At 43.2% G+C, this 24243-nt stretch overlaps 1 protein-coding gene across 1 annotated transcript in view; it reads left to right on the plus strand.

Annotated features, from left to right (window-relative positions):
* The window catches only part of STON2 (stonin 2), a 140819-nt gene that overhangs the window by 80840 nt on the left and 35736 nt on the right, over positions 1-24243 (plus strand). The window contains exon 5 of the mRNA XM_081104692.1: positions 6593-6772. Coding sequence (XP_080960818.1) covers positions 6593-6772 — 180 coding nt within the window. The remainder of the gene's footprint in view (positions 1-6592; positions 6773-24243) is intronic.

Below are 24243 nucleotides of genomic sequence, written 5' to 3' on the forward strand. Positions count from 1 at the left end.
GCTTGCTTTCCAGAAAGGTCGAGAGAGGTCCATTGCATAGTTCTGCCTGTAAGGCAGGCCAATCTTGGGGCACAGTGGGTTTTTGAATTGGGGCTAACAGATGGTATGAAAGGAGGCAATTCCTGCCCTGGGGGAGCTAATCTGGGAAAATAAAACCAGCATCCCTGAAATAATTAGGCACCAATCATGTCCTAGGGACCCATTGTTGGAGTGCAGTGTGGGTGAAGATAAATGAGAGGGCGGGCACTGTCTCCCTAGGTACCGAGTGCAATGATGAACAACGTTAGACTAAAATAAGTGCAATTTAGGGCATGTCCGTCCCCCTGGGCCTCTCATAGTGCCCCACGCCAGAGCAAACTGTGGCCTTGAGCTATTGCCTGGCCTCGGCTGGTAGGCAGCAGGCACTGAAGTGGGTTACCCAGTGGAAAACAAACAAACAAATAATTAAATGCATGTGGCAGCTTTCCCCACATTTTTTAAAAAATTCTATCAGAGTTTTAATTTTAAGCATTTCAGTATAAAACGTTATTAGAACATTAAAAGACATTTTAAGAAAGAAAAATAAAAGCCATGTCTAATCCCACATTGCTAACACATTTAATTTATCAAAGATGATAGCTCATTCTTATCCTCTTCAGTGTCCAGCCCAGTGCCTAGCACCCAAAGGGGGCTCCATGAATGTGAGGCCAACACCACTTGTTACTGTTAGAAATATCCAGACAACAGCTTTGTAAAGGGGGTGTCATACCAGCAGCTCTTGCATCCCAGTTCTCTGCTGCATTATTGCACTGACTTCTCAATAGGAGGGGGGTGTAGGCTCAGCATGGTTAGGCAACTAGGGCACTGCTCGAAGCATCTCCAATAGACCACTGAGCCTTCCAGAGACACAATAAAGATGGAGAGATGGGTGCCCAGGATGGATTGCTTTCCCCACTGTGCCTGGATTGTGTTCAAGTTTCTCCTTTACACCCCTGGAAGAGGATGTTAAAATGTCATCCTGCCCCCTCCCTCTACCCTCCCCCCCCCCCCCGCATCCCTGCCACATTCCACAGAGAGCTCATTTCAAAGGTATCAGTGCCAAACAAGTCTGAACCTTCTGCTTCCCTGCTTTTCAGGTGAAGCAGGCTTACGTGCTGGTACTTGCACAGCTTTGAAGAGTCAGTCCCAGGCCTAGCTGATGTCAGACAGATGAAAGCTGATTCAGCTTCTCCTGTCTAGGTTTCCCTCCTCCTTTCCTCTTTCCCATCAAACAGTTGAGCCGCAGGAAGGCTGATTGGTCCATACTTTTGCTCTGGGTTCACTGTATATGTTAGTTACCTGGGGCTGTTGTAACACGTTACCACAACCTGGGTGGCCTAAAACAAGAGAAATTGATTCTCTCACAGCTTTGGAGGCTAGAATCCATCCCTTCCTCTTCTAGTGTCTGGCATTTACTGGCAATCCTTGGCATCTCTTGGTTTACGGCAGCAGCACAATTCCAATCTCTGACTCCATTTTCACTCTGTCTTCTCTGTGTATCTGTGTCTCCCTGTCCCTCCTCCCAAGTACACCAGTAATTGGATTTAGAGCTCGCCCTGATCCAGTATGACCCCATCTGAACTACAGTGCATTTGCAAAGACTCCAAAAAAGGTCACAGTCATAGGCTCTGATAAGGACTTCAGCCTATCTTTCGGGGGGTGGGGGAGGGGGTATAGTTCAACCCACTGCAGTTGGTGAGCCCTGAATGCACCTCAGGCCATGTCAGATGTAATAACAGCACTGATTTAGTTTTCTTTGGAGAAATGGATGTATTCTCAGGTCTCTGGTGATGTTATTGAGTTGATCCTGTGTCCCTCACTTGCCCCAATCTTGTGTGTTACCAACAGTACTGTTTTCAAAATAGCCAATTAACTTGGGGGCAAATAATGAGCTTTTTCATCCAACAGACTGACGTATTTCAGAGGGAAGGGGAGGGCATGAAAAGATTAGCCAAAGAAATAATATTCATATATGCATAACCCATGGACACAGACAATTGTGTGGTGAGGGCCTGGGGAGAGAGTGGGAGTGGGGTGAAGGGCATCAGTGGGGGGAAAAGGGAGACATCTGTAATACTTTCAACAATAACGATACACTTTAAAAAATAATGAGCCTTTAAATTCCTCCTTATGATTAAATGTAAATTCATGAGCAGATACTTAGTTTTGTTTATTTTTATATCCCCAGCATATTGAAATATTAAAGCCATTGTTGGCTTGGGACTATGTAAAGCTAATTGGCCCTATGCTTATTCACCTAACATTTATTGAGCAACTGCTGTTTGCAAGGCACTGTGCTAGGTAGGTATGGGAGAAATAGTGGTAAAACTTGTAGTAACTATTAATTTATTGAGAATCTACTATTATTTTGGGGGGGGGGGGGCACCAGAAAATGTTCTTTGCATAATTTATCATGAGTCCTTACAAAAGCCATAAGGTAAGTATTATTATCCCCATTTTATAGAGAAAACTAGGGGTAAAAATGTTAAAAACTTTTGGCAAAGTCACAGAGCTCACAAGTGACAGAATACAGAATCAAGGTTAGATATGAATGATATACTGTGGACCAATCCTGCTCCATCCTTTGATTAAAGGTTTCTGAATAATGTTTCTTTGCTTTTCCCCCAGAAATCTAATGGCGTAGTGTGTATTTTTTTTTAATGAAACCAAATCATCTTTTTGTATAATGGATTTTTAATGAAATATGTAGATAGAAAGGAACTGATGATATATCTATCATCTACCACAACTCCTTGTGGCCAAAAACACAAATGGAAAATATATGCTTTCATTTAGGCAAATGCAAAACCTTTAATCATAATAGCACCCTGATCAATAAATGAAGAAGTAATGGGAGAATGTGACCATTCTCCAGTCTCTACGGACCGATACCTAAGCATGGACTATATTAGTTGGCTGCTAAGACACGAAATTAGAGGCAGTCGAGTATGAGTTGCCTCCTCAAGGAAAACCACCTGTCAACTACTATTCTATTCAAAACTCAAATCTGAATTTGATCAAACCTCCAGATCTTGCTATGAATTCATAATAAATCATGCCATCATTAAAATGTGGATTATGGGACGAGCTATATGACAAAAGAATCAAGTTATTAACAAATAAATTGCAAGGAAAAAATAAAGCTGGAAAACAACTTTAGATGAATAAAGGCAACATTTATCAATTAATTGCAGGATTGATTTGAACAGAGTGCAAAAAGTTTTTTTAGGCATTTGGAGAAAATTTTATACTGACTGGATATTGGATAAGATTTAAGTAATTATAGTTCCTTTTGGTTTTGTTTATAAGCAGAGTTCTTATCCCTTAGAAATACATGTGGAAATGGTTATGGATAAAATGGTGTGATACTGAGAATTTGCTTCAAAACATTCCCGAGTGGGTAGGGATAGAGGTAAAATAAGGTTTGATTGAATTGCTCATTGTTGAAGCTGGTGATGTGTACCTTTCTCTCACTTAAAAAAAATTTTTTTTATTGTGTGTGTGTGTGTGTGTGTGTGTTTTGTTTTTTATTGATTTCAGAGAGGAAGGGAGAGGGAGAGATAGAAACATCAATGATGAGAGAATCATGGATCAACTGTCTTCTGCACACCCCTCACTGGGGTTCAAGCCCACAACCAAGGCAGGTGCCCTGACCAGGAATCGAACCCTGATCTCCTGGTTCATAGGTTGATGCTCAACCACTGAGCCTTGCCAGCGGGGCAACCTTTCTCTCACTTTTGTATGCATTAGAAATTTTCCATCATCAAACGTTTAAAATTAGTTTCATAAATATATGAACAGGAAGTAGTTCAGAAGGTCTGATAGAGCAAGAGGAATGGAGGAAAAGGTTTGTGTCCAAAGAAGGTTGGGGGGAGAGAGAATGAGGGGCGGAGGGGGGAAGGGAGAGGAAGAGCAGGTGAAAACATCCACATGAAAATAAGCTGGTCCATTTTCTACTGGAACAGTGCTCTCGAACTAGTCAGTGTTCTGATGGACCTATTCTGGGAGCAGCGGCTGAGCAGGCCAAGGCTGGGGGATCATGAATGACAGAAATAACCTGGTTCCTCTGTTAAAGCAGTTCTCGGGCTCCAGCTGGCATGTCTTGAGAGCCAGGAGCTGTGCCGGTCACTACCTGCTATTTGTGTGGGACTCTGCTGTTTATAAATGTTCTACCACCTCCTTTTAGCTAATCTTCCATCAGAGCCTCCTGAGGGAGGTGCTCTCATGCTCACTCCAGAGACTAGGAAGCTGGAACTCCCACCTGTGGCTCGACTGGAGCATCCACAGCAGAACTGGGACCCAGGCCCTGCCTTGGGCGCCGCTGACCACTGCTGTGCCTTCCCTACTCCTGACCACAGAAGAGCCTTTTTATCTTTTAAACATGTGTGCACATCAGAGCAGGGCTGCACTATTTACGCCAGGTGTGGAATTCTTTCTGCATGGATGGTCCTTGTGAGTGTGAGAAGAAGAAGCAAATACATTGGGCATGAAGATTATGCTAAATTAGAGGGCAGAGCAGGGGACAAACGCCTCCAAATGAATAAATACTTCAGTCCCAGTTGTGTTATTTTTTAAAGGGTATGCATATATGCTTTATATGCATAAACATCCCTTAAGCAGATACACGAAAAATTTTAATGGTGCTTACCTTTGGGGAAAGGAACTGGTTGTTAGAATAGGTAGACTTTGACTTATAAGTTCAGAAAACTTTAAAAAAAAAGACCATAAAAAAGGAAGGTGTCTTAGTTTTTTTCAGGCTGCTATGAAAAAATACCACAGACTGGGTGGCTTATAAACAGCAGAGAATTATTTTTCATAGTTATGGAGGCTGGAAATCTGAGATCAGAGTGCGAACATGGTCAGATAGGGGTCCTCTTTCTGGTGTATCCTCACATGGTGGAAGGGACCAGGCAGCTCTGTGGGATCTCCTTTATTAGGGCATTAATCCCTTTCACCAGGGCTCCACCCTCAGGCCCCACTTCTTGACACCATCACATTGGGCATTAGGACTCCAACATGTAAATTTTGGGAGAACACAAACATGTAGACCCAGCAGAGAGAAAAATACAGGAACCCATCTCTTTAACAGTGCTTCCCAAACCCCAAAGATCTCTTCCTTCTAAACAAAAAAGCTCTGGGGAAGGAAATATGGCACTCTGTAAGTCCCAAGCTGGGAAATTCACAATGTATATTAGCATAGTAAAGGTCCTGAGAAGCTACAGTAAAGAAATCTGTATAATGCATTTTTTCTTACCTCTATTGTATCTATTATCCTGCAGCATTATATTCTGTAGCAGGGTCCTCAAACTACGGCCCGTGGGCCACATGCAAATACAAATATTGTATTTGTTCCTGTTTTGTTTTTTTACTTCAAAATAAGATATGTGCAGTATGCATGGGAATTTGTTCATAGTTTTTTTTTTTTTTTAACTATAGTCCGGCCCCCCAACGGTCTGAGGGACAGTGATCTGGCCCCCTGTTTAAAAAGTTTGAGGACCCCTGTTCTATAGCATATCATTTTGCAACCGGTATACATATTTAAGAAAAGCTAGCCTAGCCTTAGGTCACATGCAAGTGACTACTTCTTCGGGGATGTTGGAAGACTTGCCCGGGGTTATGGTGCCTCAAACCTGGGTCTTAGATTCAGGCAAACTGAGGCCGGGATCTTGGATCTTCCACTCACTGGCTGGCTGAGCCCTCAGCAGGCTGCCTAACCTCTGGGTCTCCGTGTGCCCACTCACAGGCGAAAGACAGGCAATGATGCCTCCCTCCTATGGGTATTTCCAGGACTAAATGAGAGAAGAACCTGGTCCTGAGTGGTACTAAGAGGTGTTAGTTCCTCCTCCTCACTCTCCACTCCATTGGCCCACCTCCTTCTATAACACTGCCGTGCCTATTTGCGAACACCACACTTACCAAAACAGATTACCCCCAGATCCCTCCACTTATGCAAAGCTTTATTTTAGGCTTTATCAAAGGCCAGGCTAGGAGGTGGCAAGATTTTTTTTTTATTTTTATTTTTTGCATTTTCAATGGGAATCCATTTCTAAACTCTTGATTTTCAGATACCTATTTCAAGAATGTGCTTCTTATGCAAGGCAAAGAATCCTGTTTCTCCACAATTCAGAGCCCAAAAGACAGCAAAATTCATTGTCTGAATCCCATCCAGCTTTGCCTGCTCCAGGCCATTCCAAGCCCTTGCACCAAGGGAGCCCCTTCCCCGTGCTTCCCAGGCCATGTTCAGGCTCGAGCGCAGTGGAAACCGATTTCGGAGTTGCATCTTAAAGTGTGTGTGCTAAAGCATCGCCTTTTCAAAGTAACCTTTGCATTGAGCCCTGGAATCTAATTACTCAAGTGTTATTTGCCTCCCCAACGTACCCATGCCTGTGCAGGTTGTTTAAAGTTCAGGAAGTATTAACAAAAGGAGTCAGAAGCAAGATCTCGAGCCCTGCCTCTGAGGAAGCTCCCTGTCTGCGCCTTGCCTCTCCCTCCTCCTGGGTGTGCCCGCCTGCCTGGGAAGGCCAGTGAGTAACCTGCACATTTTTTTTTTTCCATCTTGGCCCTTCCCACCCAGACGAGAGGACGGAGTGGCAGACAGGCAGGCAGACGGCGGTGAGTCCTGTTCAGGCATGCACGGAGCATACCTCTACCCGCACCCACGTCCTGGACCCCTCGCCACCCTCACCCCACTCCAGGAGGAGCCTGAGCCCTTGTGAGGGTCCAGAGGGTCCGGAGGGGACCTCCACTCCCAATGGTAAGGCTGCCAGCAGAGGGACCACTTCATTCATTTTCTTTGCTTTGGGGTTGGCTTTTCTTTTCTATTGTGTTTAGACGGGAGAGTTTCTGATGGAACTGAAGGGTTTTGTTTGGTTGATTTGTTAGTTCTCAGTCATCCCAAGACAAAGAAGTGTCCTTTCCCAGCAGGTTTTATTAGAACTTGTAATCTGATAGCCTGGCCTCGAAACAAAACTTAATGTACTAATTACCTCTGGTTAGTACAACTTACCCTTTTGGCCCTGTAGGGGGGAAAGAAATTAAAGACTACATTGCTTATAAAATACGTTTTGAAGAATGAAAAGTCTAAGGAGTGTGGGCATATTATGGGCACCTCTGACTAATTGAAAAGTAGCCCAAGTTGTTATCATAGCTTTAATATAGACCACGATGACGTTTTGCCTCAAAACAAACCAAACCAAGTAAACAGAAAACCCTTTTTAAAAGATTTTCGTGTTGAATGAAAGATGCCAGTGGAGGGTTTGAGTAAAAGAGTTTAAAGGTACGTTGATCTAATTAAATATAGATGAACATGGAAGTATTGAATTAAATCTGTGGTGCTCTGTGACGAAAACAGATGCTCAATGTGGGAGTCATGTGGGATTTAAGGGAGAAAACAGAGATCTTTGTATGGTGTGTCGAGAATTCTTTGAGGGGAGGGTTGGAAGGCACATGGAGGAGGCTGGGGAGCAGGTTTGTTGTGGGGGGTTGTTGCCAGGCCTTCTCCCTCAACTGCTGTGGGTGAGAGAGTAATTCACAGTCATCAAGTGCTGCATTGTTAATATCAGGCTTCTGATTTCAATATTTATTCCAAACGCAGGCTATGGATTGCATGAGCATAGAAGCAATACAACTTATTCCAAACACAGGCTATGGATTGCATGGGCATGTGAAGGAATACAACTTATTCTAAACACAAACTATTGCCAAGAGGTTATGGTTCGATTCCTGGTTAAGGCACATGCCCAGGTTGTGGGCTTGATCTCCAGTGTGTGTGTGTGTGTGTGTGTGAGCATGCAGGAGGCAGCAGATCAATGATTCTCTCTCATCATTGATGTTTTATGTCTCTCTCCCTCTCCCTTCCTCTCTGAAATCAATAAAAATATTTTTTTTTAAAAAAATAAACGCAAACTATTGGATTGTATGGGCAGATGAAGGAATACAACTTATTCCAAACACAGGCTAAGGATTGCATGGGCATGGAAGAAATACAACTGCTGCCTCTGGTGCTGGCCGAGCCCAAACTTTCATTCCTGGGGAGAGCTCAAGAAAAAGGCTGATGGAAAGAGAAGGCTATGGTCACGCTAATTTGATACTATACTAATAGTCCATCTGAGACGGCCCTGTTCTTTGAACAGACTCGAGGAATTACGTCCTGATAACATTAGAGTATGAAGATGCTGAGCTAAGGGGTTTTATAGGAGAATGGTGCAGGGAACTGCCCAGGCCAGAGGCACTCCCATGACACATGTGGAAGTTTGGCCTGTGCCCAGGTATCTCTACGAATGCAGCAGTTTCTTTCTTGGCACCACTGTGTGGGCAACTTAAGGATTCTCTGTAAGGAGCAACCTACATTTACCATATCTAGGTTTTTAGATGAGCAAAAAAAACAACAGCCCTAAAAATTGGTGTACCAAAAAAAGGTAGGAAGGGCACAGGCATACCCTTAGAGTGCATACCCCTCTGCTAAGTTTTAGGAAAGTAGAGTATGTTTTCTTGTTGAAATCAATAACTATTCGTCATTGCCATTATGTTTCTGTGATAATAATGCCAGTTCTCGGCTTCCTTATAGCTTAGGTTTCCCTTTGGCTAATAAATCTAAAGCATAGAGTGACTGCGGCCAGATCAGCAAGCTCTTTAGAAGATGATCCAAGAATGCCACTTATTTTGTTGCCGAGTGTGCAAGAAGGGGGTGGGAACCATTATGATGATTTTACCGGAGATTCGAGGTTTAAATTTGTGACTCTTTTCAGTTATGATTGAAAAGCAAATGGATGCCACTCCAAGCCACCCATGGGCGTAACAATACTGGTAACCATCTGGCTCCCGTAGGCATATGCACTTTCGATACTATGCATTAGGGTCTAGAAACATCGTCATCCCTCCCATACCCACTTCTCTCCCAGACTCAGTGCTCAGGGACAGAATCCAGTGTAGAGGAGAGTGGGTAGTGTTTGCTAATTTTTAAAAATATGTTTTTATTGATTTTAGAGATAGAGGAAAGGAGAGGGATAGAGAGATAGAAACATCTATGAGAGAGACATCTATTGGCCTCCTCCTTCAGACGCCCTACAGGGGATTAAGCCCTAATCCTGTCAGGTGCCCTGACTGGGAATTGGGCCATGACCTCCTGGTTCATAGGTCGATGTTCAACCACTGAGACACACCGGCCGGGCAGCGGTGTTTGCTATCGATGGCCTATTCTGCACAGTTTCAGAATTTCCTAGGGTTTCTTCATAAACTAAATTGAATGTGATTTCTTCTTGAATCTGGCTTTTCTGAGGCATCTTCGTGGTGAATCTAGCATTTCTTTTTCTTTCATCATGTTTTCATGACTCCTTTTGTTTAGTCTTTTAATAAGCAGTGACCCTACCAGACAGATTGAAAACCGGCTTTACAAATGGGAACCAAACCGGGTACTTTCGACAACCTTGCCTTTGAGCAGCATATGCTTTCTTTCTCCTCCCACTCTCTGTATCCCAGCCCAGCCTCAGCCACTTCTCTACCATCCTATGTTTTCTGGAATTCATTTCTCTACCACCCCCTGCTGTCCCAGACCTCACAAGTAGATGTTTAGAGAACTGAGTGGAGCTAACCAAAAGGTCATGGTGATTTTTTTTTTTTTAAACCAGAAAGCAGCACCCTGGTTGCAGGGATGCCATAATAACTATGGCTGCACCACAGGGCCTGGGTCAGGGAAGACAGCTGTGAGTTCAGCCACCGTAGTTTTAGTGCTTTTCCTAAGTGGTCACAGTCGGGGCAAGGGTGAGCGAACTAGGGATATGGAGTGAAGAGGGCTTAGGTACAGCTGGTGGCTAAAGTATAATTAGCCCCAGCCTGTAATCTTCAGTGAGCTCCAGTTTCCTGCTCCTCGGGCTTTTTGCTGCTCTGGAATGTTATCTTTTCCCTGTAATATTTCTTACGACCCATTGGTGCTTCTCCTGTGATGCCTCGGATCCTTTGGAGGATGTAGCCCTGATCCTCCGGCCACATTTCATCTGTTGGCACATCCCAAGCCAGGAAGAGACATCACAGAGACACTGGCCCTGAACAATCCCCATGAGGATGGCGTGTCATCCACACCACCTTTAAAACCCCCGGAGGATAATATAAAATAGTGCTGAGCCCTGGCCAGTTTGCTCAGTGGAGAGAGTGTCGGCCTGAAGCCCAAAGGGTCCTGGGTTTGATTCCAGTCAAGGGCACGTACCTCAGTTGCAGGCTCCTACCTGCAGGGCCCTGGGCGGCATGCAGGAGGCAACCAATCGATGTGCTTCTCTCACATCATTGTTTCTGTCTTTCCCCCTCCTTTCCACTTTCTCTAAAAGATCAATGGAAAAATATCCTTGGGTGAGGATTAATAAAAATAAGTAAGTAAGTAAATAAATAATAAATAGCGCTGAGACAGATTCCTTTTGCTTTAGTTTGAGACCAAGATCTTGAAGATTAAGTAAGATGCATTTGTGTGCAGGCAGTAGAAATGAGGAATAGCTGATGCAATTTCAATCTGGGGATTTTTTAGTATTTGAGATTAGAGCGAAAAGTTTGGCCTATACTTAGAAACCACATTTGGCTGCAGGTGATCTTTTTCTCTCATTACATTAGGTGTGTAATAAATTGGTTGCCAAAATGACCCTAGTGATTCCCCTCTTTAATCTAGTTCCTTGTGATGTGGTTTTGTAGCTCTTTTTATCAGGTAGAGTCTGGCCCAGCTGGTATAGCTCAGTGGTTGAGCATTGACCTGTGAACCAGAAGGTCACAGTTTGATTCCTGGTCAGGACACATGCCTGGGTCAGGGGCTCGATTCCCCAGTAGGGGGCGTGCAGGAGGCAGCCAATCAATTGTCATTGATGTTTCTATCATCTCTCCCTATCCCTTCCTCTCTGAAATCAATTAAAACAGCAACAACAAAAAGAAGTAGAGTCTGTTTCCCCAGCTCCTGAATCTGAGCTTGGCCTTGTAACTTAATTTGGCCAGTAGAATGTGCATAAGTAAAGGTATGCATTATACTGGACCCCAGCCTACATCTTAAGAGGCCTCGAATACTTCTGCCTATTCCCTCAGAATCCAGCCCAGTCACCATACAAATACTCCTGGACTTGCTGTGTCCCAGAGACTCTTGTCACCCTAGGTGATAACAATCTTATACCAGACAGGTGTGTGAGTGAGGCAATCCTAGACCAGGCAGCTGACCTCACACTTGAGTGGGCCCACCCAGCAGAGCTCAGACAGACTGATCCAGATCCACAGACTTGTGAGCATCGTAAGTGCTTATCCTTTTAAGCTACTTGTTTTGGAATAGTTTGTTATGCTAACAATAACTAATGGGTACACGTGGTCGACTGGAGATGGTCCTTCTGTGTTCACTTTTGGGTCTATTACTGTCGTCATAAATGCTTAGCACAACTCAGCATGAAACTCAGTCACTGGACGGAGGGATTCTATTGTGGGGATGCAATTCTTGTGATCATCAGCATTACTTTGAGACCTTTTAACAACCCACACACCTGGGCCTTGTGCCAGAATATTCAACTAAATATAGATGAGAACTAGGAATCTATAATTTAGAAAGTTCTGGTGATTGATTACCCTGGCCTTGTGGCTCAGTTGGTTCAGTGTCATCCCATGCACCAAAAGGTCGCAGGATAGATTCTGGATTGGGGCACATGTTCGGTTGCGGGCTCAGTTCCCAGTTGGGGCCATGCAGGAGGCAGTCGATTGATGTTACTCACATCAATGTTTCCCTCTCCTTTCCTCTCTCTCTAAAACCAATAAAGACTTTTTTTTTTTAAGAAAAGAAAGTTCCGGTGATTGGCTAGGATTGAAAACCAATAATCCAGTGCTCTTGTCAGTCCCTTTCATTACTAAAAGTTGCAATGATTCCAGTTCATTTTTACTTAAGTAACAACAGTGAGGTGGTTCAGAGTTCATTTCTGACTTGGTATACTTCCAGCTGCATAAGTAAACTTTGTAATCACCTTTGCACTAAAGCACATTGACCTGGTCCTAGTTGGGAAAAAAATTCACAGGTGCAGGTTGATGGCTGGAACTATGTATTGCTTATCATTGTATCCCCTGGGAATTAGAACATTTATTCATGGTCTCCATGAATAAGTCTTGGGCACTGGGGATGTAATAGGATCCAGCATTGAGGACTATATAGCCTAATGGCAGGGGAAAAATCAGAGATCCATTACTAATGTGTTAAGAAAACAAAGCAAACAGTGTTTTGACCTTTAAAGTGCAGGTGGATTTTTACTATAGTAGGTCTATCAGCTGTTGCTACAAAAATGCTGCATTACAGACAACCACAAACTCTTAGTGGCATCCAATCATATGCTTTTATTAACTCCTATGTCTGCAGGTTGGTGTGGGAAGAACCAGCTGATTTGGCTGGGCTTACCTGGAGTTTCCTCCTCATGTCCCTCATCCTCCTTCTGGGACCAACTGTCAGCTTGGGCATGTTCTCATGGCTGTGTAGAGACACAAGAGCACAAGCCACCAGGAGCAAGCTCATTTCAAGCTTCTGGTGATGTCATCAATCTATTAACCTCCTGTTGGTCAAAACAAGTTGCATGGCCAAGCCCATTGTCAAAGGGCAGGGAAATTTATATTTGCAGAGATAAACTGCAAAGTCATGCGGCATTGGGCATGGACACTGAGAGAGGTGAGGATTTAGGGCCGTGAAGGTAAGCCTCCGCGGTGGGAGAGGACATGTGAGGGAGCTTCACTTTCTCCTGTTGAGAAATGCTGGTGAAGTCATAGCTGGGTCCCAGAGTAACCAAGAAGCAGAAAGTATCCATCATATGGAACCAGCCTATTCCTTGTCATGTGCAAGAAGCGTCAGACTCTTGGCGACTATGATCTAGCCAATGGAATTTTAAAGGGAAAAGATTCCTGCAAGTACCCCAAACTTGGTAGGCACAGAGTAGCATTCTATTGGCACTGGCATCTCATTAGAATGACTCCATTTCCACCCTCACCCCATCCTCTGCAATGTAAAGGCCATGCATTTACACTGTAAAGCCCAGTGGCCCACTGCCCACTTCCAGGAGGGGCATTATTTAGAGTAGAATCTTTACTTCAGATTATGCAACATCCCCATGCTATCACTACTTCTTTCTGGGGCAAAAAGTTTCCATTTAATCTAAACATTTGGGATCGTTTCCCAAACCGTAGCCCAACGCTGCTGTGGTTAAAAGAGATTTTGGTGAATATCTCTTAGCCTGTCTTTCCCCGATTTCTTTTGTGAAAGGCTTGTAGCCTATGCCTCTGATTCAGATAAGAAACCAGTTTTCTAAAATATGATTGAGGTTCTCAGATAGTCTCCAGGGTAAAAACTGTGTTATACAGGGTTTTACTGAGAATACTAATGGCATACTTTATTACAGGCCACTGATTTATAAGCACTGCTGTGGATGACTGTGCCTTTGGAACTGTGTGATGTATCAAATGTACGTGGGAGGAAACGGGGATACAGAGGATTATGTAACTTCCCTGAGACCACGTCTACTGGCCAACCAAGATTAGCAACCTGTCCTTTTGGTGTTTCAGCTTTTGTCAAGCAATCTTATTGATGCTGTCTTCTTTCACAAAAGGCCCATGAGGATATCATTACCTACTGAGTTTATTCTCTTAAGAAACCCTGCCCTCCTAGCATTTATGCTCCATGGGGAACAAGGAAGCCTGGCTGGGAGGTGTTCAATAATAATATTTCCCCACCGCAGTGTTAGGGGAAGTAAACTGGATTAAAGGTACTTTCTAAGTGGCATTTCTTGAGTTTACTATCTTGGCCCCAGAAATAAATTGGGGTGGGGACTGTTTAGAAGACCTCCTCCTGGTTAAGCTTCTTTTTGTGTATTTTCTGAGCCCTCCCTGCCATTTCTGTTGTATGGTGACTGTTCAGCAATTGGTTCTCTGACAAACAGTGTTATTTCTATTTTATGTGGGAAACTGATTTGATTAAATAACTCATTTGAACTAATGCTTTGTAGGAGGCATAAGTGGAGCCAGCATTTCTATGGTATTTTTGTTGTCAAATTCATACATGCAAACAAGCAAATAATTGCAGTGGCCCCAGATATATAGGGTCTTCTATAATTAACAAATAAGCTGGTTATCTTGGATAGGTTGTTTCTATTCTGGTGATGGCTTTGCTGAAAACCTCATGGGTTTCCCATACAACACTGATGCTGCATAATATATTGTTCTTTTAGCAATGACTTAATCTCCTACCCCTCCTCTTGCTCAATGCCTAGGGCCAAGTCTGCATTGTTTAGCACTGGAAACCTAGGAGCCGGCATAACAGAATCTAAATTAATAGCTGTTGGGCGAAAGAAGGAGTGAGTGAATGCTAAGACTACATCAGATTCTAGCTCCTAAGAAAAATTTAGGACTTTTTCCCCCTAGGTGCTTCTGCCTTGAGAAAGGGCAGTGAAGGGTTAATGTTCTCCTTGGAGCTGGAGGGATTTGGATATGGATCTCGCAGAGCTGCTCGTTCACATCACATTCTTTCTGCTACTATAGCAACAGGTTGAGAATTTTGCCGGCACTGCCTACGTTGGAAATGCCTGTGTGCAGGCGACTCCATTGTCTGGGGGACAACTGCTTTTTTCTGTGATGTTTCAATGGAGCAGCCAACACAAAGCAGGGGCTAAGAATCACGGAGAGGCAGAGAGAGATCTTGTTTTGATTGGAGGGACATTTCCAACCTTTTGTCCCCTGAAGAGGTGTGAGGCTGGGAAGGAATCGAGGTTTAATCCTTCTACAATAGCATCTTTTTCTCCCTTCTTAATGAGGCCTCTCTTCTGAGAGACACCCCCTGGCAGCACTTAGAAAACTTCCACTCACTACCATTGCTTAATTGAGTGATAGTTAGGCGCCTGGATTACTGCCTGGGTTCACCTCTTAAGTGTGAAGATGCCCAATGGGTCAGAATATAGGTTTCTCCTTCTGCATTCAGCAGCTCTTCTAATCAACTCTGTACCTGCGTTGCTTACTGAGAAGGAAGGACAACTAACCAAGAGTGAGCAATGGAGGTATTCATTTTTACTGGGTGGAGCAGTGTCGTAAAGGGAGGAAAGAGAATGAGGAAGCTGTTGAGAAAAGTTGCTTAGGAGGTATTAACTTCCCAGGATGCTGCACGGGCTCTTTAAAAATGCCCAGCCTAGCCCTAGCTGGTTTGGCTCAGTGGATGGAGCATTGGCCTGCAGACTGAGGCGTCCCAGGTTCAATTCCGGTCAAGGGCATGTGCTTGGTTGCAGGCACATCCCCAGTGGTGGGTGGGCAGGAGGCAGCTGATGGATATTTCTCTCTCATCAATGTTTCTAACTCTCTATCCCTTTCCCTTCCTCTGTAGAAATCAATAAAATATATTTAAAATAAAAATAAAAATGCCCAGCCTAGCCCTAGCTGGTTTGGCTCAGCAGATAGAGCATCAATCTGTGGACCAAAGGGTTCCAGGTTCAATTCTGGTCAAGGGCACATGCCCAGGTTGCGGGCTCAATCCCCAGTAGGGGGTGTGCAGGAGGCAGCCAATCAGTGATTCTCATCATTGATGTTTCTATCTCTCTCTCCCTCTCCCTTCCCCTCTGAAATCAATTTTTTTAAAAAAATGCCCAGCCTGTTACTAAGGGCTCCTTCCTGTGTAGTCTCAGGTGTGGTGACTGTCAGAGCTTAGGGCTAATTGTAGTTCTTGCTGGGCTAATGGATGAAATCAGTGGGCATTCAGTATCACTTTGGGTTGACTTTTCACATGGCCACCTTACCGGCATGCTTCTCCATGTTGTTTTTATTTTGCATACAGATGGGGAAATCTGCCTGGTTCACTCTTTGTTCCTGGTTTACAAATACATTTTGATAAAAAGTACTTGAACATGTTGAACCATTTTTCAGAAGCAGCACTGTATTAAAAGTTTAATTTTAAAAACCTTTTATCCCCAACCCACTGCATACTGTTAGAATATGGGATAAGCCCTTGATCTTGTGTGGTCTAAAAAAAAAAAGTAATAGTTTCCTACACTCCTTCTAAATTCTTCTAGCTGGGCTATTACATTAACAGAGACAGATTAATAAGAGAAAATAAAATTATAATACATGTGCATGGGGAATTCACATATGCATGAAGAGTAAAAAGACAGACCTGGCCAGTTTGGCTCAGTGGATAGAGTGTCGGCCCGAGGACTGAAGGGTCCCGGATTCGATTCCAGTCAAGAGTCTACCTCGGTTGCAGGTTCGATCCTCAGCCCTAGTTGGGGCACATGCAGGAGGCAACCAATCCATGTGTCTCTCTCACATCAACATTTCTCTCTGTCTCTCCCCCTCCCTTTCACTCTCTCCTAAAAAAAAAAAAAAAAAAAAAAAGGTACAAAGATAGTGAGGCAACCTTGGGTATATATGACATTTTGGACAAAGGAGAAAAGGTTGAGTGGGGACTGGGTATAAGAGTTCAGAAGGGAGAATGGGTGGTTTACAGGTAGTTGAGGAAGAGCTGAATACACATGGGAGGCAAATTGTTGGTAGGAAACTCAGAAACAATGGGACACAGGCGGGGTACCTAGCTAAGGGGCACCTGCCCATAATCCTCTTGTTTACCACACTTAATTCAAATTAGGCTAAAGTGAAATCCTAACTCAGTGGTTCTCAACCTTCTGGCCCTTTAAATACAGTTCCTCATGTTGTGACCCAACCATAAAATTATTTTCGTTGCTACTTCGTAACTGTAATGTTGCTGCTGTTATGAATCGTAATGTAAATATCTGATATGCAGGATGGTCTTAGGCAACTCCTGTGAAAGGGTCATTCGACCGCCAAAGGGGTCGCGACCCACAGGTTGAGAACCGCTGCTCCTTCCTGAAGCAGGTTTCTTAGTCTAAATCTCTTGGGCAGGAAAGTTTCTGAGTCTTGTTTCTTAATAACCATCTTAAACTCGATATCCCAAAAGGCAGCTTCAGGGTGATAAAACTTTGGTTCCCTTCAATCTTGATGTCTCCAGAGTCCTGTCAATCATTGCCTTTAAGTCTGTTTTGGCCACAGAAACTGCCTTTCTAGTTGTGTCGCCCAAAGCGTGCTTTCAAGAGCTCTGGGCTGGGAGCCGGAACATCCTTGTCAGCTCATGCAGGGACTTTAATCCCATTAGTTGTAAAATGAAAGATTCAGATGACATTTCTAGGGTTTCTTTTACACCTCTCCCACACACACGAAAAGTGGTACTCCAGTTATTTTAAAGTAGAAAAGCCTGTGCTTTGCTGAATGTTTTACAAGTTTAACTCCCTTAACTCCTACTCATACTCAGATCTTTGATTCAGTGTCTCCTCCTCCAGGAAGTCTACTATGACCCCCAGGCTAGATGAGGATTCCAGCCTACATTTTCTGATAAGTGTGTTCTTTCTTTCATCACAGTTTGTAATGATCTATTTCTTGGTGTGTGTTTTAAAATTGATTTGAGAGAGAGAGAGAAAGAGAGAGAGAGAGAGAGAGAGAGAGAGAGAGAGAGAGAGAGAAAGAGAGAGAGAGAGAGAAAGGAGAGGGAGAGAGAAACATTGATGTGAGAGCAAAACATCAATTGGCTGCCTTCTGCATACCCCCCAGTGGGGATCAAGCCCACAACCCTGGGCATGTGCCCTGATCGGGAATCAAACTGGTGACCTCTCAGTGCATGGGCTGACGCTCAACCAATGGGCCACACCAGCCAGGGCTATTTCTTGGAGTTGTTTTTTATTTTTTTTATAAATTTTTATTGATTTCAGAGAGAGGAATGGAGAGGGAGAGAGATAGAAACATCAATGATGAGAGAGAATCATTGATTGGCTGCCTCCTGCACGCCCCACACTGGGGATCGAGCCCACAACCCAGGCATGTTCTCTGACCAGGAATCAAACCATGACCTCCTGGTTCATAAGTCGACGCTCAATCACTCAGCCGGCCAGGCTCTTGGAGTTTTTAAAAATCCATTTTCTCTCATGCCCACAAGACTGAGGACTATGTGAGGCAAATGCCCAAACTGTTCACCATTGATTCTGCATATTGAAGGCATGCCATAAAGCTGTGTTGAATGAAGGTGCTGCATTAGGCTTAATGGAAGGCGCAAAGATGACTATATCTCAGTCTCTGCTTTCAAGGATCTTAAAATTCATATTCCCTATCTCTCTTCTCCTACCATCTCACCTCACACCCAAAATATGCTGGAAGAAATTAAAACCAAAACCCTGGATTCTGGTTACTGATCTGATCATTAGATAGGTTTGTGGAGGTCAAGAAAGCAACTTTTCTCCCACCTTTCTAAGCCCTTCTGGCCGGGCTGATAATCATGAGACCGATTGACAGAAAATGTCCAAATTTTACTATGAATATGCAGGCAGGGGTGCCATAAGAATATGAGATCTGAAGACACATTGGGCAGTTGAGGTTCATATGCCATTTTGGACAAAGAAGGGTCAGGGTCAGGGATCTGGGATTTCAAAGAGAAGGCAGATACTTTACAGGTAGACCAGAAAGAACAAATGCCGTGATAAACAAAGTCTTGCTGGGTAACCAGGAAACAGTGGGACCCAGGGAAGTTCAACAGGCAGGTTCTGCTAGATTCTCCCCGTCTGCCATCTTTAGTTTATTTTATGATGCTGAGGTGATGCTCCCTTCCTTTAAGCAGGTTTTACTATCTGAATTCCTTTCAGCAGGTAAGGGGGAGGGTCAGAAGTTCTTTCTGAGTGTTTGGTTTCTTAATAACTAGCTTAAAGTCAATATTCCAAAAGTCATATTTTGGGGTGGCAAAACTTGGGCCTCTGTCAGGTTTTAATTTTCCTTGATTGGACTGATTAGTCTTTTGTGACAGAATCCATGAACTGAAGCAAGGAAGGTTAGAAGGACAGAAGGTAGTATATAGAATGGACGCGGTGGACTGAAAATAAAGGAAAGTTCCCAGTTGATGTGGCTCAGTGGTTGAGTGTCAACCTATGAACCAGGAGGTCACAGTTCGATTCCTGGTTGGGGGCACATGCCCAGGTTGTGGGCTCGATCCCCAGTAGGGGGTGTACAGGAGGCAGCCAATCAATGATTCACTTTCATCATTGATGTTTCTATTTCTCTCTCCCTCTCCCTTCCTCTCTTAAATCAATAAATATCTTTTTTTAAAAAAAGAAAACATAGGAAAGAAAGAAGGAGGAAGAGGGGAAGGAGGAGACCAGGACAACAAGAGGAGTGAAAGCATGGGGCTCTGTCTTTTTAAATAATTTGCCTGTAAGGGTTCTTCTCTTTTGACTGCCAGGCTTTACAAGCAAGGGCATGTTTCTTATAAAGCAATCTTACCCAAAGTGTTGAATAATGACACAAAGAGTTTGCTTCCAAAAGATGATTGATTACATGCACACAAAAAGTTAACCAGACTGGACTCCGGAAATGTCTTGGCTTGAAAAGCTAGAAAAACACCAATTTCCAAAATAATTGTCAGGTTCCTGTAAATCAGTATAGTATGATCAATACAGACAAATGCATCAAGAAACCAGAGCTAGGCAGTACACATCTAAACCGTGGAGGGGCCATTTGATTTAAACACCAAACCCAATCTAGATACTAGGAAGGAGCAGCAAGAATTCCTTAGGTAGGAGGTATGGTGGATGTTTATCCTGGTCTCACTGAGTTTGTAACTTGCAGGAAACGTGATTTAGGGGAGTTTTACTAACTAAGTTGCAGTAGAAAGTATGAAATCTCAAACTTCCAGAAGCCAGTGCAGCCTCAGTTTATCTTGAAAACAGGAATAAGGGGTCTGAGCAGGTGTGACAGGTGAAGTTCCTCTTCTGACTCCTCTCCCTAGGAGGGTGTCATAGCCTGCTGTGGTGCTTGGTCTACTAGTATGTGGGAGCTTAAACCCCAGCCAGAATGTATCTCACCCAAAGCCATTTCAGAAAAAGAAGAATGACTAAAACAATCACATAATCTCCTTCCTCTATGAGGAGGAAGGAATTTTAGACAAGAATGCAAGGTGTGCCTTGAGCTTTGTGCATACACTGCCACAAATTCAATACACACACAATACACACACACACACACACACAATACACATGCACACACACACATACACACACACACACTCACACTCTGCTTACTCACCTACTTAGATGGAGATAATATGGTATGCCATGTTGACCAAAGGTCAGGAAATAACTGTGTTGGGTTTTTTCAAGTAGCAAAACCAGAAGGCTCAAATGTCTCACTGGGTAATGTTAATTGGTCACTCCTTTATTAATTAAAACCTGTACAACAAAGATAATATATGAGAATATGGTGCTTTCTTACCTGATGTCCCCTGGCTAGTTCCAGAAAAGGTCAATGATAAGCAGTCTCTTGGATTCCTAGGGGTGCACCTCTTTCTAGACCTGTCAGGAGTAAATACCATTTTAACAAAATTCTTTCCAGAGCAAATCCCTTTGTTTTCACTGGTAAAGCCTCTTAAATCTCAGCTCTGCCACTTATGACTGTACAGCTCAGGCATGTTATTTAACCTCTCTGTGCCTCATTGCCTTCCTCTTTCTATACAATTAATACCTTGCTCTTAGGATTCTTATGAGAAGTAAGTAAGGTCACCTCAGAAAAGTTTTTTGCATGATGCCTGGCACATAATATGAATTAAAGAATTGTTTTTGCTTTTAATATAATAAAGAGGCATCTCAGCCTTTTCCTTTCTCCTTTGCCCCTCCTGAATTAGAAACACCCCTTGATGTTTGGTCCTTCTCAGTATCAGGGTTCTGTCCTGACGCTAAGGAGAGGAGAGCCGAGCAGAGCTGGTTGGACAAGAATGGGGCGATGAAGGCTATGCCCTTATTCTTCTACTCGCTCCTACTCCATCGCTCTTTCCCGTTTACCTGCTGATAACTGGATACAAAGCTAGGTGCAATATAAAAGGAGTACAAATTTAGCTCTATCTTCCAGGAAGTGGGAATCTAAGTTCCAGTGGGAATAATTTTTTCCTGTTCTCCAAGTCCTAAACATGCACTTGCCGTTCAGCTCAAATCGTAGCTCAAACCTACCACTTGAACCAATGCCTAGCACAGAGCAGGCGCTCCGGGGATATCAGTTAACTTGACCGTGAAGACAGGTAGTCATCGAAACATACGGCGCTTAGAGGAAAACACTTAAAAAATCAAAGAGCAAGTCCAGAATCAAACTTTCTGAGCCATCCAATCGCTCATGACTTTCAGGCTTGAGAGGGAAGGATGTGAATCACTGAACCTGGAAAGAAGGCACAGGGGAAGGAAACGGGAGATTTCCTGTCCATCTCCACTGTAAACGAACTGTCAACACAATGCAGCTGAATAGCATGTCCAGGACCCTGGGCTTCTGTAGCCCTGGTTTCCCGGCCCTTCAAAGAGGGTGATCATCACATATTAAATGAAGCGATATATCTGTATAGCACATGACTTTATGACCTGGCATGTGGTAAGTACTTAATAAATATTAGCGGTGATTAGCTCAGGAATAACACCTGGATGCTCGGCCATTTGGAGGCCAATTAGACTTCTCAGTTCTACAGAGCTTAAACTGGAACATGGCCCTGATGCTGCCATTGCTCACCTGTTGACCACATGAGCAGGAGGAGGTACTCTGTCTGTCTGCAGCCCTACTTAGTCTTGACGGTTCATAAGTTGGAATTAAATGACCCATTTTGAGGGTTCTCAGATATTTTTCTATTGTTACTATAGATGGTGAGAAAGACAGCATATATGACAAGCAGGCACATCACATGACTTCAGGATGATACTGTAACATCTTTCTCTTTGGCATGAGTTCATAGTTTATCATTTCTTTCAATTGTGTCTCATCAAAGCAATGTCACATTCTTCATTCTGGTCAGTGTGGGGTGGGTCACACTGTTTTCTTTCATAATAAAAAAGCAGAAGAATGGATATGAAGTACAGGGTTTTAAAGACAGGACAAACTCAAGATCACCTAATCTAACCCTTCACTTTACAGAGAGGTCCACGGTTATTCAATGAATTCTCCAAGTGGCATAAGGATAGGTCTTTCAGCCCTAAATCAGGGTACTGAATATATGGTGTTTTGCTTTATTGACCTTCCAAAGTGACCTTGGATGTAAAACAATTGGAGAGTCAGTGTTTTGAAATGTAAGGGTCGTCATCTGTGTGGAGGATTCTAAAACTAGATAACAACACCTTTGACCCAGTCTCTTCCTGTCTTTGGCACATTCTCTCTGACTCCCCATAGGAAATACACATCTGTCTATTATGTGAGAGAGGCCACAATAGCAGAATGAACAGCTCCTGATTTTCTGCTCCCCCACAAACTCTGTTACTCTGTGCTCTTAGAGACAGAGTCATGATCAAAACAGATGCAGAAAGAATATTTCACAGTGGAACCACATTCTCTAGCAACTTCAAGAAAGGTGAGGTCTGCAAAGGAGCTGGATATTTATGAATAGATTTTCTCAAGGACAATTGATTAAGTGATTTTTTTATTCTCTTAACCAAATAAAATTGTGAGATATATGTAGATCAACAAGAATGTATAATGTATTTTGAGAAAATATACATTCAAGATGTGCAGTTGGTCCAACCCAGATTCAACAAATTCTAGAATTAGCCAGGCTTGACTAAATTTTTCTCTAAATTTAGAAATTAATAGTTCATATCCAATATTTGGCATCTCCTTTTTTGCTTGAAGCCACTTACAATAACTTATTTATCAAGCAACTGCTGTATGCCAGACACTATAGTGAATGCTTTTCATGAAATCTCATTAATTTGCATAAGTACTGTAAGGTAGGTGTGATTTTGCTTATTTTATTGATAAGGACACTTAAGCTCAGGATTCAGATTTTTGGGTGTTTGATGACCCAGTTCTGTTCCCACAGAAGCAGGGCAGGACATCCAAGATGTGCAGTTTTAGGCAAACACCAAGGAGAGTTTGTTAATCCATTTGCTGACCCAAATAAAGCTTTTCTATCAGAAGACCAGCCCGTTGTACCTGGCTGGCACTGCCCCAGAAACCAGCCGTTCTGAGTTTTAAAATTCCAGATTTTGCCTATTGAAGCAGCCTGTCTGTCCCTAATCCTCCCACAGTCCCTCTGTGTAGAGTCTATGGGTGAAACATGTCCTTGAGAATTTATTTTTCCTCCTTCAGTTTCTTCATTTTTCATTACACCAAAAGCTACCCTCTCTTCATGGCTCATTCCACCTCCCACAAGTTACTAGGGATGGACGCAGAATAGCATAATTGGCTGGGATTTGTCCAACACCAAGAAGCATACCTGTGAATAAATGCCCCAACTCAATACATAGACTCTGTGATTGTGTTTTGTGTGCTGAGAGGCCTTTAAAAAATAATTTCTGATTGAGCTGGATCAGCTCAATCCTGAGACGGTGTAAGTCATGACACTCACTAATGACTGTGACAGTGCCTAGACTAGAGCTTATAACCTTGTGTTTGTGATGTGCTTTTAGAACCTTACATTCCAGAGTCAAACGTGATTCTCCTTCCTTAGTTATAGTAACGAAAGCTAAAGATAGAAAGCTTCAAATACATCTACCAACCACACCGATCGGATAGACTTAGTCCCTCCTTCTGCTTAAAGACATTGAGGCTCAAATTGGCTGTCTTGTGTCTAAGAGCAGACACTAGCAAGTGTCAGAATCCAGATTTCTCTAACTCCAAAGTCCAAGCTCTCAATAGCTATGTGATATTTTTCCTTTTAGAAAAAGAGAAAATAAATTTATAGACGTGTACTCACCACCTTCAATTACAAGTGAGTTTTGACTTGAAATATAAACCCAGTCGACATCAGGAATGAAGATTTGCCACCACTTAGGTCAAGACAACACTGCAGGTTCTGAAAACATTTCCAAAAGATGTAATCCAGACGCCTAACATTACACCTAACTGCAGCAGTGCAATATGAGCATGGCACACCAGCTTACATTCATTTGGAACTATAACTTCTATTGTTTTTTAAGTCTCTCTTGGTAGTGTTGGCCTGCACTCATATTTTGTGAAGCATGAAGAGTCTGAAAGAGCGATTGTTGAGATGAATCTTCAGATACCATTCCAGTTAGAACACTCAGTGTTTCTATAGATTGGCACCTCCTCCCCCAATGCTGACTATTCAAGATAAATTTGAGTTTTAGAGGTATTCCTTATTTAAATTATATTCCACCCAAAGTATTGTTTGCTCCTCTATTCAAATTATTGGTGCTCATTGTTGTCCCTGCCAGCAAAAGAAGATGGTAG

This window comes from Myotis nattereri, assembly GCF_964212035.1.
Source record: "Myotis nattereri genome assembly, chromosome: 1".
Classification (NCBI taxonomy): Eukaryota; Metazoa; Chordata; class Mammalia; order Chiroptera; family Vespertilionidae; genus Myotis; species Myotis nattereri.